Source organism: Alternaria conjuncta (assembly GCF_024043145.1).
Source record: "Alternaria conjuncta strain BMP 0040 chromosome Unknown scaffold_15, whole genome shotgun sequence".
In the NCBI taxonomy this organism is placed as follows: Eukaryota; Fungi; Ascomycota; class Dothideomycetes; order Pleosporales; family Pleosporaceae; genus Alternaria; species Alternaria conjuncta.
The window spans coordinates 222,776-236,468 of NW_026250104.1; the positions used below are offsets into that span (position 1 = coordinate 222,776).

Here is a 13,693-nt window from a genome sequence, read left to right on the forward strand (position 1 = left end):
CGTCCTATCCAGTGTCGACCGTACGACCACGGACATGGCATATGTGTTGTCGCTGCGGCCTCAGAGCCCACTCAAGCGGTCCTTCAGCGACAATCCATACCTCAACTCCTGCTCCCCTCAGAAAGACACACTACTGGCACCACTGAGCGACATTACTGCTCGCAATGCTTCCGCGTGCTCGCTGTATTCTCTTGGGGCGACTAGGGCAGGCGACTGGTCTCGGAGCAACGAGAACACACCACCACTTACCTCTCAGTCGCTCCTTGATCTCGTGCCTGAGAAAGGAGGCTTCCCATTCAGTACAAGACATGTCATCGAAGAACCACGCAAGCGGAACTGTGGGCCTGACCGACCACCGCCATCTTTCTCGAGACTTACAGTCCCGCCGAGGCCGCATGCGAGAGGATATCACCATTCGCAGCGGATAGAGGAGCCCTGCTCTGACAGCGACAGCTCGGCTGATGACATGGACATTGACGACCACGACTTCGAAGAGACACATCTGTTCAATCTATACGAAGCCATACACGTGCCATTGCCAGAAGGTCGCTTCACCGATAATGACGGAGATGAGTCGCGCGAAGACTACGAAGAAGCGCCTGCGACTATCTCTGTATCTTCACAACCCTTTCGGCGGTGGATGAGCACTTTGAGGCGTCGACACGCGCACAGGTGGAGGGATAATGTCGCTGAGATACCACGGCTATCCTTCGACACCGCTGATGGCATGTCTGTCCTCTCTCGACCGCTGGGAAGGCTGTCTGAATCTGTGCGCAGGACATCGGAGTCTATGACATCGTCAATGGGCTATGTGACAGCAATGAAGTCGACTTCGATGACCATCGGCAGCGCGAGCATTGCACCACGCTCAGAAGCTGGAGGACCAGGGAAAGTTCGCTTGGGTAACAGAAGCAGCAATTATTCCGAAGCGCGCAGATCACTCGAGAGTCATCGTGGTGCGCTAGGGCCTGTACTTGATGAGAGCGCGTGGCTTCGATCACTACAGCGTCGCAAGGTTGTTGAGGAGCTGATCTCCTCGGAAGAGAGCTACATCGCAGACCTCAAGGTCTTGATCAACGTATGTTACCTACCACCGGGTTGACTCTACCATTCTAATCTAAGCAGGACTATTTCATGATCCTTACTGCCCTTCCTACTCTGTCAGGCCAGACACGATCATCCATACAACAGAATATCTCCCAGATTCTACAGCTTCACGAAGATTTGCTCGCCGAACTTCATCAGGCTGTACCTCAGGCAGATTTCACCAGAAGCGCGTACCAAGAGACGTATCCTGTGACCAAAGCCAAACATATTCGCTTTCATAGCGCCGACATTGTGCCGGGGCGCTTTGCCGAACACAAGACTGCCAGGAGGCTGAGACATTCTTTGGAGATTGGACGATCTCCAGACCGCAGACCGCGAGGCCTAGTAACGGACACGCAGACGGCCGGGAACATTGCCAAGATCTTCAACAAACATGTAAGCTATACACGACTCTTTCAATAATCTTCGCTAACAAAATCAGATGAAACGCTTCTTCACATACGAGGAGTACGGCGCGCATTGGACGACCATGTCGCAAGATCTCACCACCATGTGCAAAGGACTGCATGGCTGGCAAGAATACGAGCGCGGTGTCGAAGCGCTGCAGAAGGTGGTCGCGTCGGAGAACAACCGAGAGGCAGGTAGCAAGAAGGCGCTCAGCTTTCCAGATCTCTTGATTAAACCAATCCAGAGGGTGTGCAAGTACCCTCTACTGTTCGACGACCTATGCCGCCACACTCCCGTCTACGACGATCCAGAAGCGCATGCCGAGCTTGAAAAAGCTCTTTTTCGGCTGCAGGAGACTATACGCGAAGTCAACAAGGCGAAAGACGATCCTCAGACCCGGCGACTTATTGAGATTACATGGCAGCTACAAGATCGACTGGCGTTCTCAGAGCAGAAGATTTCTCGAGCTCTTGTCTTCCGCCTTCTCGGGCATGTTCTCCTATGTGGCGCTCTACATGTGACATATCAAACACCTGATCGTATAAAGGGTGCGTACATGGTTTGTGTTCTGTACAAATCATGCCTTGTACTTGCGACGGCGAGCCGGTTCCATACGCCATATACCGTCGTCGCTTCGATCGGGCTTGCCAACGCCAGCATCGAGGAATGTGATAACGGCCGCGGCATACAGTGCCATACTGCTCCACATACGTGGAAATTTGTCTTCGAACACGGCCATCGCTTACATGAACTCATCTTCAGCGCCTGCACTTCTCACGAAGAGGAGGTTTGGAAAAAGCAGCTGCGCGAGCGTATTGTTTATGAGACACACGATTTCGTCGAAGGCCAGTCCACCATGCAGGACATGTATACATCCCTATCGCTAGGTCTCAAGTCTCTTGGGCCTGTCTTCGGTCATGCGAATACTCTAGTACGGCGCATGTCAGTCCATCGAGCGGCGACTCTCGGTGCGAAGACCAACACGAGTCAAGTCATTATCAAGAACACCCAGGCGCAAAAGCTACCCGATACGCCTCCGACGTTTTCGCCAAGTATAGTAACCCGATCTCAATCGCACCTCTCCGCAAATCACATCCCTATACTTGCCCCGCGACGAGCTGAGCGCGTACGTCTCGAGAGTACATTGGAAGACGTGTGGACAAAAGACATGTTGCCCTTTCCGGGCATGTCAAACCGGAGGATGGAGAACCAAATCAGAGCTTCAGCAAACTCAGTGATGCGAAAGCTAAGCATAGCAAGCATAGCAAGCAATTTCTCGCGTCGCTCGCCCAGTCTGTCCAACACGAGCAACACGCGGTCAGAAGACTCTTTCGGAAGCCGCGTTCATAAGATGTCGAACGGGAACCTGCGAGCTCAATCAGCGACTGATCGAAGGCCGAGCCCTGCACTTGTCGACTTCCATTCCGCACCCGCCGCGTTCCTACCCGAGGACTTTGAGGTAGAAGACACGCGACCTTCGAGTAGACGTCGACGTCTTGCCAATCGAGCGATAGGTGTAGAGCGTCCAACCGACAAGCCTCTACAAAGTAAACCAAAGAAGGTTCGACGTCTTTCCACGCACCTGATCAGTCTCCCGCGATCAGAATCACGCGCTCGCGTCGCCGAGAGAACCGTCTCCCACGCATCAACAGCAACCACCGTACGCGCACCACCTCCCTGCGCCGAGGTAACCAAAAACATAGAGAACAGGAAACAGCGAAGGCAAGAAGAGCCCACCCCCGAATCCCGGCCTGCATCTTCAAACCACTCGACCTCGAACAAGTTCTCCAAGAGTAAGAGTAGGATCTTTAATTTCTTCCGATGATTCAACACACATATCCTGTTGGACCAACATTACATACCAAACTGGACACGCATTGAGTGTCCACCAAAACGGCAACGCATTGCGAGTACATACTTCCCTTGACGACGTAACGACCACACTATCCTTGCTCCAACAGCAAGTACGAGAACATGAATACCACGACTGAGACGACGGCGACGGCAACATCTCCGATAATCAAGGGCCAGTGTAACAAACATAATGATTAATCATGCGATCAGCAGAGCGTTACTGCAAGGTACACCCGCTCTCTCTCACGATCTGGGCAGCCACCGTTGATGGTGGGCTGGTTGAAAGTCTGGGGGATCGGGAACTCGGCATGACGTCATGTGGCTAGCGCGCTTTTTGGGACATGGACACGTACGTACTGGTACCTGGGCACGCGATCGCATGATGGAGGGGTGGCGTTTGTTTGTGATGGGATCAGAGTATTTGGATAGTAATGATTGAATCATGGTTATACGTTTTGGATTACTTGAGTGAGATGCGCACTTGACGTTTACTCTTGGTTGAGGTTCAGCCTGATCGAACCGCGGGATGAAGCAAAGAGAAGCCAGCATGCAAGACCGGCCTCCACCCTTGTCATCTTGTTTCAGCCCAAAGAGCCTCAATGCAAAATGCAAAACAAGGCGTGAGAGCTTGCGTGCGCAATTACCATGCCAGGTGAGAGTACGTAGAATACCCTTGGCAATGACGTAGCCGCCCACCCGGTCAAAGCTCCAGATCACGTAGCTCTAAATAGCCCCTCTAAAGCTTCCCCTCCATCCCACCACATCACTCGATACAAACTACACACTCCTCTCTACTTTACTGCAACACACTCAAACCACTCAAACGAGTTTCTTCGATCTTCAAAGAACCACACACACGAGATACCCCACGCGAGAAATCTACCAAAATGGCCCGCGGCAACTCCCCCCAAACCCAAGTCTTCTACAAGGGCAGCTCCGGCGACCAATTCTGCATCTTCGTCGAGAGCGTAGAGGAGCTTCAGAAGTGGAAGGCCGATAGCACGATTCCCATGGTCGACGTTGTTGCGGGTTGGAAGGTGCTGGTACCTGAACACGGCAAGCAAGGTGTCCTCAACACGGCTAGCAAGCAGCAGCTTGAGAACGAGTTTGGTAAAGATGCCAAGGAGGATGATATTTTCAAGAAGATTCTGCAGGAGGGTAGTGTGCAGAGCTCTGAGGTATGTTGGCTCGATTCTACCCCGCGTCTTGTGAAGGACAGTTGCTAATGTGTTTGTGTGTGATGAATAGAACTCCGAGCGCATCGGTATCACCAACGAGACCCAGGGCGGACGTCAAGCTCACTAAACGCTTCGTTGCTGCTTTAGCTTCAGCGTCAGCGTCAGCGTCGACATGAATGACGAACGATTTCTTTCGATATGATATCATGATTTAGGAAGAGGGAAGGGAGGGATAGCCGGGCACGTAAAACTGCTGGCTTGCAAGGAGGGTTTGGGCATAACGCGGTCTTGCTGGAAAGTAAGGCTTGTTGGCCTGGGCCTGCATCCTGCATTGTTTGATAGGTAGCATGAATGAGATGGATAACCTACAATGATTTTGTGCTTGGTGATGGTGATGTGGTGTGGTCTATGTGGTGTGATGTGATGTGATGTGGGGTGAGTGTATGTGATGTGATGTGGTGTGAGCGCGGCTGTGTGTGAGTGGTGTGTAGGTGCTGGTAGTTTATGATCCACAACTGCGCCTTGATGTACCTGAGCTGATGGCCTCAGAACTATTATGCCTACACCTCCGCCAACCAGACTATTGATCTTGCTTGATGAGCTTGGTGGTAGCTGCGACTCTGCTCTTCTCCCATCTTTGCCGTTGCTCGTCTTCAATGTATTCTTTCCTTCAGAACTGTAGAATCGGTCGATTGGAAAGATGCACTTCGACGCGTATAGCGAGTCGATGGGATATACGGCGCTCGTAGGACAAGATGGCTGTGGTATCGGCCGGGAAGAAAGGTTGGAAGAGAGGGAGTGTGTCGGTGGTTGTGGTGTAGTGGCAGGATGAGATGGTATGCGCGGCATTCTTCGTTGTTGAAGATCTAGGTAGAGCATGTTGCCAGTAACGGTCCTTTTTCGCTTCTTCAGAATCTAGCGTTTCGATGAGTAGGCGCTGATTGTAAAGCAGGAAAGCAGATCTAGCGACTACATCAAGATGAAAAAAATGCAGAGTCGGTGACTTGACGTCGATGTAGCCTCCAGGGCGTTCGGGTCTTTCCTAGGGTGACGTGGGAGTAAGTTTGTCGATATTGTAGTACGATGAAGACCACAACGTGTACCTAGGTATCTTGCAATGCAATGATTCTCTCCAATGGTCACGAACTTGTACAGATGCAGTCCCTGATAGGTAATCTAATACAGATGCCGACCCTGCACCGGCTATTGATTGCCTAGCGCAGCACGACCGTCTATCACTAATCCGTGAAGCGACCGAATACGGGAGGCAAAAGTGTCTTGGTGGAGTCGCGCGCCGAATGTTGCAGCACTAAGGAGTCTTCTAAAGAACACGAAGGACCGATGGAAGGTGAGGTTGTGCCGAGGTTGAGCCTACTATATCCTCATCCTTCAATGAAGACTCTTTGAGGTTTGGCATTCCAAGGTTTGTTCGGTGGGACGCTGTGTAACCTGTCAAATGAATGCACTGCCTCGTGTAATGTTGTGCGCAGTACCAACATCTTCTGGTTACACAAAATGTTTACTTGCAACAAGCAATGCACTCCCCAGGAAGATGACAGCGTAAGGCCCGGTAGATCGACAACACCTGCATACCTTAATAAAGCCAACAGTGCCGCGCCGAACATTCCGATGCCACAAATACGAAGTCCGCGCGAAGCCACCAGAGAAAAAGGGTGTGCATGAAGTCGCAGTCCTGACGCAGGGCAAGCACGCCGTCTCTGAACGGTGTCGCAAGGCTGAGAGACCACCTGCATTTTGGCGTGCACCACCGTATTTAGAATTTTAGATTCTTCCGCTTGCAACATCGACCTCGGGACCTTTCCCCCGTGCAACAGGACCAACAGGCACGTCATTCGCACAGCTCAAACACCACCATCCGCCGTGATACGAAGCGCTCATTACCGACTATTGGTCGATCCCAGCGCCTTCGCTGTCATAGAAGCGAGGAGCGAGTAGACACGGGATATTAATCATGCTGTTGATGTGTGGAATAGGAGCCGCGGAGCAGACAATGACGGGACGGTGTGGTTCAACATGCGACGCTCTGAAGCGAGACATGGCAATTGGGTACAAAGCGCATACGTCCTACGACATCTGTCTAATATAAGAGACGGATATCCGCAGGGTTGGTGAGAGACAGCGAACAGTTGTAGCGCACGAGGGCGCGGAAAAGCCGGTTTTCTGGCTTGAATCATGCGAGCAGACGGTCGCAATGGGGGCGGCGATCGCTCGTATCGCAGAGCATCGCAGAGCGGCTGGTGGGTAGGTAGGTAGGTAGGTCACTCCTGCGCAGCGACAGTCGCAGTAGGTGTTCACTCTGCGGGCTCCAACAGCTTCAGACTGCGTCTTGCATACCAAACCACGCACAATCAAAGACCGCGTTAGTTTCACTCTGCCTCAGCCACAAACATCGCCGCATCGCATGGGATCGCCATCGCCGCCCTGGTACCACCTCGCATCGCAACCTTTCTAAATTCTTGCCTGGCGCACGCTGCTGATACGAGGGCGAGGGCGGCCGCTCGGGCCTAGTGCAAGGAACGTGAGCGCCGCTGTGCATGGGTTGATGGTGGTGATGGTATTTCCCGATGACCTCACCGTGACCCGCCCAGCCTCTCGGTAACTAAACGAACGGACTGCGAGCAACCGAGGGGGGCGTGACTGTGGAGACTGTAGTTTAATTGGATCGAATGGGGTAAAGTTTGCTTGGGTGGGTGCTTCGTTCGGTGTACATCCAGGATGAGCGAGACTGGGGCGTGCAAACGGGCGTGCGATCATCGTGCAGTGTCTTTCCCTTGTCTTGTGTCTTTGAGTTTGTCGGCTGGCACCTGCTTGCTTTCTACACTCTCGATTCTTTCGGGACTTTTTGCTCGCTTCGCTCTCACTTCACCTTTTCTACGAGGGCTCCACTATCGTCGTCGACGCTGCGATCTTGACACCGACTGCAAGGATTGATCGAGCTTTTCTGGTATCGCCTTTTCACCGAGCAAGGGACCCTTCTGGTACACGCGCATTATGCCTACTCTCAGGTGGATGCGCGCTGCTGCTGTCGCTGCTCTTGCGACACATGCGACCGCTCAGAAATGCTGTAAGACTTACTTGACCTCATCGCCGAGCAACAACTAATTGAACAGACTACCCCAATGGCAACGAGGCGCCGGATTCAGAAAAGCCCTGCTCGTCAGTAGAGGGCTCTGCTTGCTGTCCGGATACCTGGGAATGTTTGGACAATGGTCTCTGCCACTTACCGGCCGGCAACCTGTACGGCAGATACAGCTGTACAGACAAGGACTGGAAAGCAGAAGGCTGTGCCTCGAACATGTGCACAATCAATAACAGTAAGTACGTGGAATTCTCCAATTGATCATTGCTAACATCCAGCAGATGTGAAAGCTGGTGGAGGCGAGTCGATCACACAATGCAAAGACCACGATGACCAGTGGTGCTGCAACGCAGACAACGTAAACGTAAAATGTTGCAAGGAATCACCATCGCCACGGCCCTTCTTCGCGCTGCAGGACGGAGAGGCGTATGCGACAATTGGCCAAAATCAAGCATCAACTGCTCCTAACCTGGCGACTATTACCGGTCTGGCGTCGAGCGGCGGTGGATCAGGAGGAGGAAACCAAGCATCAAAGACGACAGCAGGAGGATCTTCAGGTTCGCCCTCTACCGACGCCCCAAACTCCGGTTCCGCGACTGCTACGGAAGAAGACGCCTCAACCACAGCCACGCCCTTCAGTTCCGTCTTCCAAAGCCTCTCCACAAGCGCCGGCGGCGGCGTCGTAACAATCCAAAACACCGTCCTCGTAACCCCGACCCCAACCGCCGGCTCCAGCAACGCCAACAACGACTCCTCATCCTCCGGCAGCTCAAAATCCAACCTCGGCCTCATAATCGGCTGCGCAGTCGGCATCCCCCTCGCCCTCGCCCTCGTCGGCATCATCTTCTGGCTCCTCCGCAAGCGCCGCCAACAAAAAGCGAATCCCTACCACGACCCAGCCTCCGAAGTCGAGGGCGATAGTCCTCTTGTTGGTGGTGCTGCTGCTGGAAAACTCAACAAGAGCAAGAAAGAAACATACCACAATTCCCGGCCTGCGACCGCGGAAATCGACGGGAACCCAATTGGCGCGGGGCGCGCAAATCGCGTGTCTGAATTACCGTCTGGAAACGGGTTTCAACCAGGTCATCAGGGCACGCCTTACGGACCCGACGCTGTTGGAATCGGAGGCGGAAACGGCGATCCGAATAGGACGACTTGGGATACTATTCCTCCGCAGTACTCACCCGCTCAAGCTGCTTTCACACATCCTGAGGCCACCGAGCTGGCGGATACGAGTGTGCATCCGGTGTTGAATGAGAAGGGCCAGCCGTATCAGGCGTATAGGCCACCGCAGCCTGTGGCGGAGCTGCCGAGTGTGACGACGCCGCCGGAGGATGTGGAGAAGCAGATGCATCATCGGTAGAGCGTGGATATGATATTGGGTGGGGGCGTTTTGGGAGTATACACAAAGGGATGGGATATGGGGCATTTCGGTCTTCTTTTTCGTTCTTGAAGCAAAATATAGGGATGATACCATGCACGGATTCTTTTCGTGTGTAATGAGTACGGTTTTCTTGAGAAGGAAGGTAGAGGGAGATGGGGAGGGAGATAGTGATCTAATCTTGAAATGCGAGTTTCACGTAACTACCTAGGTATGTTGAATCTCCAAACTTCCGATAGACCTCAATCTTCTATCTTTTCGCGTTTCAGTCGATTATTGTGCAGTGTAACTACGTTGATAACACTACCCATGTAACAATCGTGGATCTTACGCGATATATTTACGCTCAATATACTCAGATAACAACCTCGCTTTTCGGTGAGCTTGATGAGGAAAGGCGGTGTGTGGGGAAAGGGCAACGAGTCATGGGCCGAGGCGGCATGTCGTCAGCCCTTGAGCCCTTGAATCTCGACCGTGAGATGCGAAAGATAAACGTGTCGCATCCGCCATTGTCAATAAGACACAAATCCTAGCACTATTTCATACCTCTACAGGCACCCGTTCGAAGTTCACCTATCTTTGACTATCATGATACATCTCCCTGACGAGTTGATTCTCCATATCATCTCCTGTAAGCATCCGTGCCCATCACGCGCATCCCCCACCCAGCGCTGACCCTCCCCCAGACCTCGAACCCTCGGAGCTCGTCGCCCTCCAACACGTGTCGCGCCGCTTCCTCAACCTCTCACGCGACAACAACCTCTGGAAGTCGCTATGCTTCACCCACTCGGTCGCCGAGCGCCGTCGCCGCCGTCTCGAAATCACCACCGACATCGACCCCCGCCTCGCCGAGCTGATACGCGCCGCCGACACTCTTGCCAACACCTTCGATACCTCTATACACGATGAAAGCGCGCCAAGCGCTGAGTCACAGCAGGAGCGCAATCAGGAGAAGCGGAGGCAGGCGCTGATTGCGAATTGGGATCCTAGTTACCCTGACGAGAAGGTGAATTGGTACCAGGACTTCATACAGCGGCATGCCGAGCAGAAGATTAGCTGGTTTCAGGATGCTGGGACAGACAAAGACGAGGGGGCCATAAGGAGGGAGGCTACGGGCGCGGGCATCTTGTTCGACGACGATGGCCTAGCAGACAAGCTCATCGCCCCTCTCGACGACGGCAGTATCAGCATCTGGGACGCCTCAGCGAGCAGCGACCGACAGGGCAAGATGTTAGCGAAGAGCGACATTGGGCTGCTACCAGGCAGAGGCTCAGACCTCGACTACGACACGCGCCTCACACAAAGCCAAGCCATCATGACCGAAACAGGTGCCGTTGAATGCGTAAGCATCGACAGCAAACTCCACAAAGGCTTCTTCGCCGTCAAAAACGCCCTCAACGAAGTCGACCTCAACACCCTCCAAGTCGTCTCGCGGACGCCGTACCCCTTCCCCATCACCGCCCTCTCCGAAGCCCACCACCGCACCCCCCTCACGGTCGGCACAAACTGGACGCTGCACCTCCACGACTCGCGCAAACCGCCCGCACCGCCTTCCTCCGTCCGCTGCGAGCTCATCGGCGGCCCAACCGACAGCGACTTCTCGCGCCTCGACACCGGCGACTTCGACGGCCACGTCTCGCTCTCCCAGCCCGGTGCGCTGTCTATACTCCACCTACCTACAACGCGCGACTGGGATGGAAATGGCGATATCTGGGTCGCAGGACGCTTCACCAGCATGTTGAACTTTGACCGGAGGTCTTTCCCTCGGTTACGCGGTACTGTGCATTCTGGCGCGAGGCTGTCTTGTATCACGGCTATACCGCATCCCTTTGTACCACAAGATCTCAGACTGGGTCGACCGTATAGCAGTCCGGCATTGTTGCGCGACGCGAAATCTACAGCGGGGTACACGTTGATCGCAGCGGGTGAATACAAAGGCAAAGGCTCGCTGGAATTATACGGCCTCTCGAACGAACCGTCTCGTTCCATCAACTCGAGCGACAGCCGCACGACGCGCAACCAGAAAGCGTATTATCAGAATCGTCAGACGGCTAGTAGTTCCAAATTACTGGCTGTGGCGCCGCAGGGCACGAGACTCGTTTTCTCAGACGGAGACGGGAATTTGAAGTGGGTTGAACGGGATGGGAGTACGCCTGTCCGCCAGTTCAACATTAATGATTTTCAGAGGGGTAAGGATGGGGAGGCTGTGACGGACCGTCACCATCACAGTAGTCTTGTTAATGCGACGCCGGATGAGGAAGCGGGGTGGGGTGATATTGTGCAGAAGATTTTGCCTACGACGAACGCTTCCCTCTTAACGCCGTATACACCTTCTTCTTCCTCCTCCTCAGAAGCACTCGGTCTGAACAATCTTGTTCTGTGGACGGGAGATGGCAAGTTGGGTCTGCTGGGCTTTGGCAAGGAACCGCCGATGGCGAGGGATGTTTTTGAGGATGCGTTGGAGAGGCAGGGTGATGGGGAGGGTGTTGGAGCTGAGGAGGGAGGGGATAAGATGAGGGAGAGAATGTATGGGGTTGAGATGAGGAGGGCGTTGGAGCATCAGGCTAGGGAGTTGAGGTGGTTGAGGGGGTATGGACTGTGAATAGGGAGGTAGAATATTCACTCAGAAAGAGCCTGGTTTGTATTGTGGTTCCTTGGGGGTGCTGGTGCCTGGTAGGTTCCTGGGTGGTACTTGGGGTCTCGCTTCCTTCAAGGTATAAGTACTTCGGCGCCTCCAGTACCTGCTCCTCAACCACCGAAAATGTCAGTCAACGCTTACGCCTCACCCATTGCTCTCGGCGACTCGAAACGCGCGAACCCAGACAAACACTCCTTCTTGGAGCTACCAGGCGAAATCCGCAATCAGATCTACGATTACGTTGTCAAATGTCCGACACCGCTTGAAGTAAAATACTACGGAATAGAGCCTTGGACTGGCGATCTGGGTCTATATTTCAACGGCCAGTCACGCATCCCGATCAATCTCTTCCTCTCCTGTCGAAAGATGTACCATGAGGCCGCTTCATCTTTCTACGCCAACAATACATTTACCTTGAAACCGGATATCAGACGTTCAACATACCACTCCTACGCTGAGATATCCAGCACCTTAATCACTCGCTTAGGCACTCAAGCCCGATGGCTCGCCAAGATGGAACTTGATGTGAGCTCCCTAGCAGATTACCGATATCGCAGATGTGACGAGGGGCTTGGCTTCGTATTCAACGATTGGACCGAGCTTTTCGATGTTACTACCCTCCTTCGCGCTATCTGGAGTCGAGACTCGCCGGTGCTTGTTTCTTTCACCAGGTCGCCGAATCCCAGTACTTTTGAGTGTGGCGCTACGACCGTGGCTGCTATCATCCAGTCCATCTGCCAGGGCCAACTTCAACTCCGTCGTTATGGACAGCAGCTGCGCGCGGTTGCGCTGAAGCGAGATGGATCTGGCGGGATACTCAACTGGGGGACTACTCCGGCTACACCTCAGCCATGGCAATGCCCAGGTCGTTTCCAAGCGAACCCTGATTATATGAACGACTTCATCGCTGAAGACAACGGTTCTCGGCTCAAGCTCATCTCGCAACGTAGCGAACCCTTAACTTTGCTCACCCTCCCTGATTCTATCCAGGGCCGCATCTTCAGCATGGTCGTACATCCCACCGAGGGTACACCCATCGATCTCGACCACGACACGAGATTTAAATGCGGTCTCGTCCATGTTAGCAGACACTTCTACAGCACTTGGCGCGACAAGTTTCTCTTCGAGAACAAGTTTGTGTTAACTATGACAACGAGGCAGATACACACGACGTTCGACGACTTCAACAATCTCCGGACTTTCCTCCGCAAGACATACATGCCCAAGTCGACCTACTCAAATGGAGAGCCAGACACCATCACCGCGAGGATCGTCAATCAGGATAAGGTGCATCGACAGCCCGGTCCATCGTACGTTCTGAGATTTGAACTCGACGGCGCAATCTCACTGGCTGATGTGCGTATCAATGCGTTACCACTCGTCATGGAGACGTCGACTACTCAAGCATCAAACACAGTCACAATCCAAATTTGTACGACCCCCGGCACCGACGGGCTACCTACTCTGACTGCGTCTCATACCATGACACTCCACCAGCTGCGACTTAAAATCGTATTAGCGATAATGCGCCACGTGTATTCCATCCCAACGTTCCACCGAGACGAACTCCCAGATCTCTGGATCAACGGCTTCGGAGACGTCGTGCCGACTCCTCCTCCTTCTTCTTCTTCTCCCCCTACTACTACTACAACTAATACCCATATACCATGCTCCCCCACCGGACCCTGGCACCCAGCCTCCACACTCATATACAACGCCGACTGGGACGAAGACAACTATTCCATCTCAGAGCTCCATCCCATCGACTACGTCTACCGCAACAACGGCTGGGGATTCCATTCACAATGTGTGTATCCGGATAGTATACATTGGCAACTGTTTCCGTTTTGTAGGAGGACAAAAGAGGTGCTGCCGTATCTTGTGCGTTGTCTGGATGAGGCGGGGTTGTCTGATGACGATGACGGGATTTTTGGACAGTGAGTAATGGTTTTTGGGTTGTGAATTGTGGGTAGGAATGTGCTAATGGGGAATAGGCTCAGAGATACGGTTGTGATGTGTGAGTGCGACTGGGGGTATTGTCCAAGAGA

The 13,693-nt window shown here is 53.4% G+C and overlaps 5 protein-coding genes across 5 annotated transcripts; all 5 read left to right on the forward strand.

Moving 5' to 3' along the window:
- Positions 1-34: 34 nt before the first annotated feature.
- Positions 35-3,319, forward strand: J4E85_008985 (uncharacterized protein; the record flags this gene model as incomplete). Its single annotated transcript, XM_051473209.1, has 3 exons — positions 35-1,078; positions 1,126-1,482; positions 1,529-3,319. 3 exons carry the CDS (start codon positions 35-37, stop codon positions 3,317-3,319), a joined length of 3,192 nt encoding a protein of 1,063 aa, XP_051322872.1.
- A 916-nt stretch (positions 3,320-4,235) lies between these two features.
- Positions 4,236-4,653, forward strand: J4E85_008986 (uncharacterized protein; the record flags this gene model as incomplete). The annotated part of the gene is made up of 2 exons (XM_051473210.1): positions 4,236-4,526; positions 4,597-4,653. 2 exons carry the CDS (start codon positions 4,236-4,238, stop codon positions 4,651-4,653), a joined length of 348 nt encoding a protein of 115 aa, XP_051322873.1.
- A 2,885-nt stretch (positions 4,654-7,538) lies between these two features.
- Positions 7,539-8,989, forward strand: J4E85_008987 (uncharacterized protein; the record flags this gene model as incomplete). The annotated part of the gene is made up of 3 exons (XM_051473211.1): positions 7,539-7,611; positions 7,658-7,861; positions 7,908-8,989. The coding sequence occupies 3 exons, from the start codon at positions 7,539-7,541 to the stop codon at positions 8,987-8,989; spliced, it is 1,359 nt and encodes a 452-aa protein (XP_051322874.1).
- A 606-nt stretch (positions 8,990-9,595) lies between these two features.
- Positions 9,596-11,609, forward strand: J4E85_008988 (uncharacterized protein; the record flags this gene model as incomplete). The annotated part of the gene is made up of 2 exons (XM_051473212.1): positions 9,596-9,638; positions 9,694-11,609. The coding sequence occupies 2 exons, from the start codon at positions 9,596-9,598 to the stop codon at positions 11,607-11,609; spliced, it is 1,959 nt and encodes a 652-aa protein (XP_051322875.1).
- A 159-nt stretch (positions 11,610-11,768) lies between these two features.
- Positions 11,769-13,153, forward strand: J4E85_008989 (uncharacterized protein; the record flags this gene model as incomplete). Its single annotated transcript, XM_051473213.1, has 2 exons — positions 11,769-13,077; positions 13,143-13,153. The coding sequence occupies 2 exons, from the start codon at positions 11,769-11,771 to the stop codon at positions 13,151-13,153; spliced, it is 1,320 nt and encodes a 439-aa protein (XP_051322876.1).
- Positions 13,154-13,693: the final 540 nt, after the last annotated feature.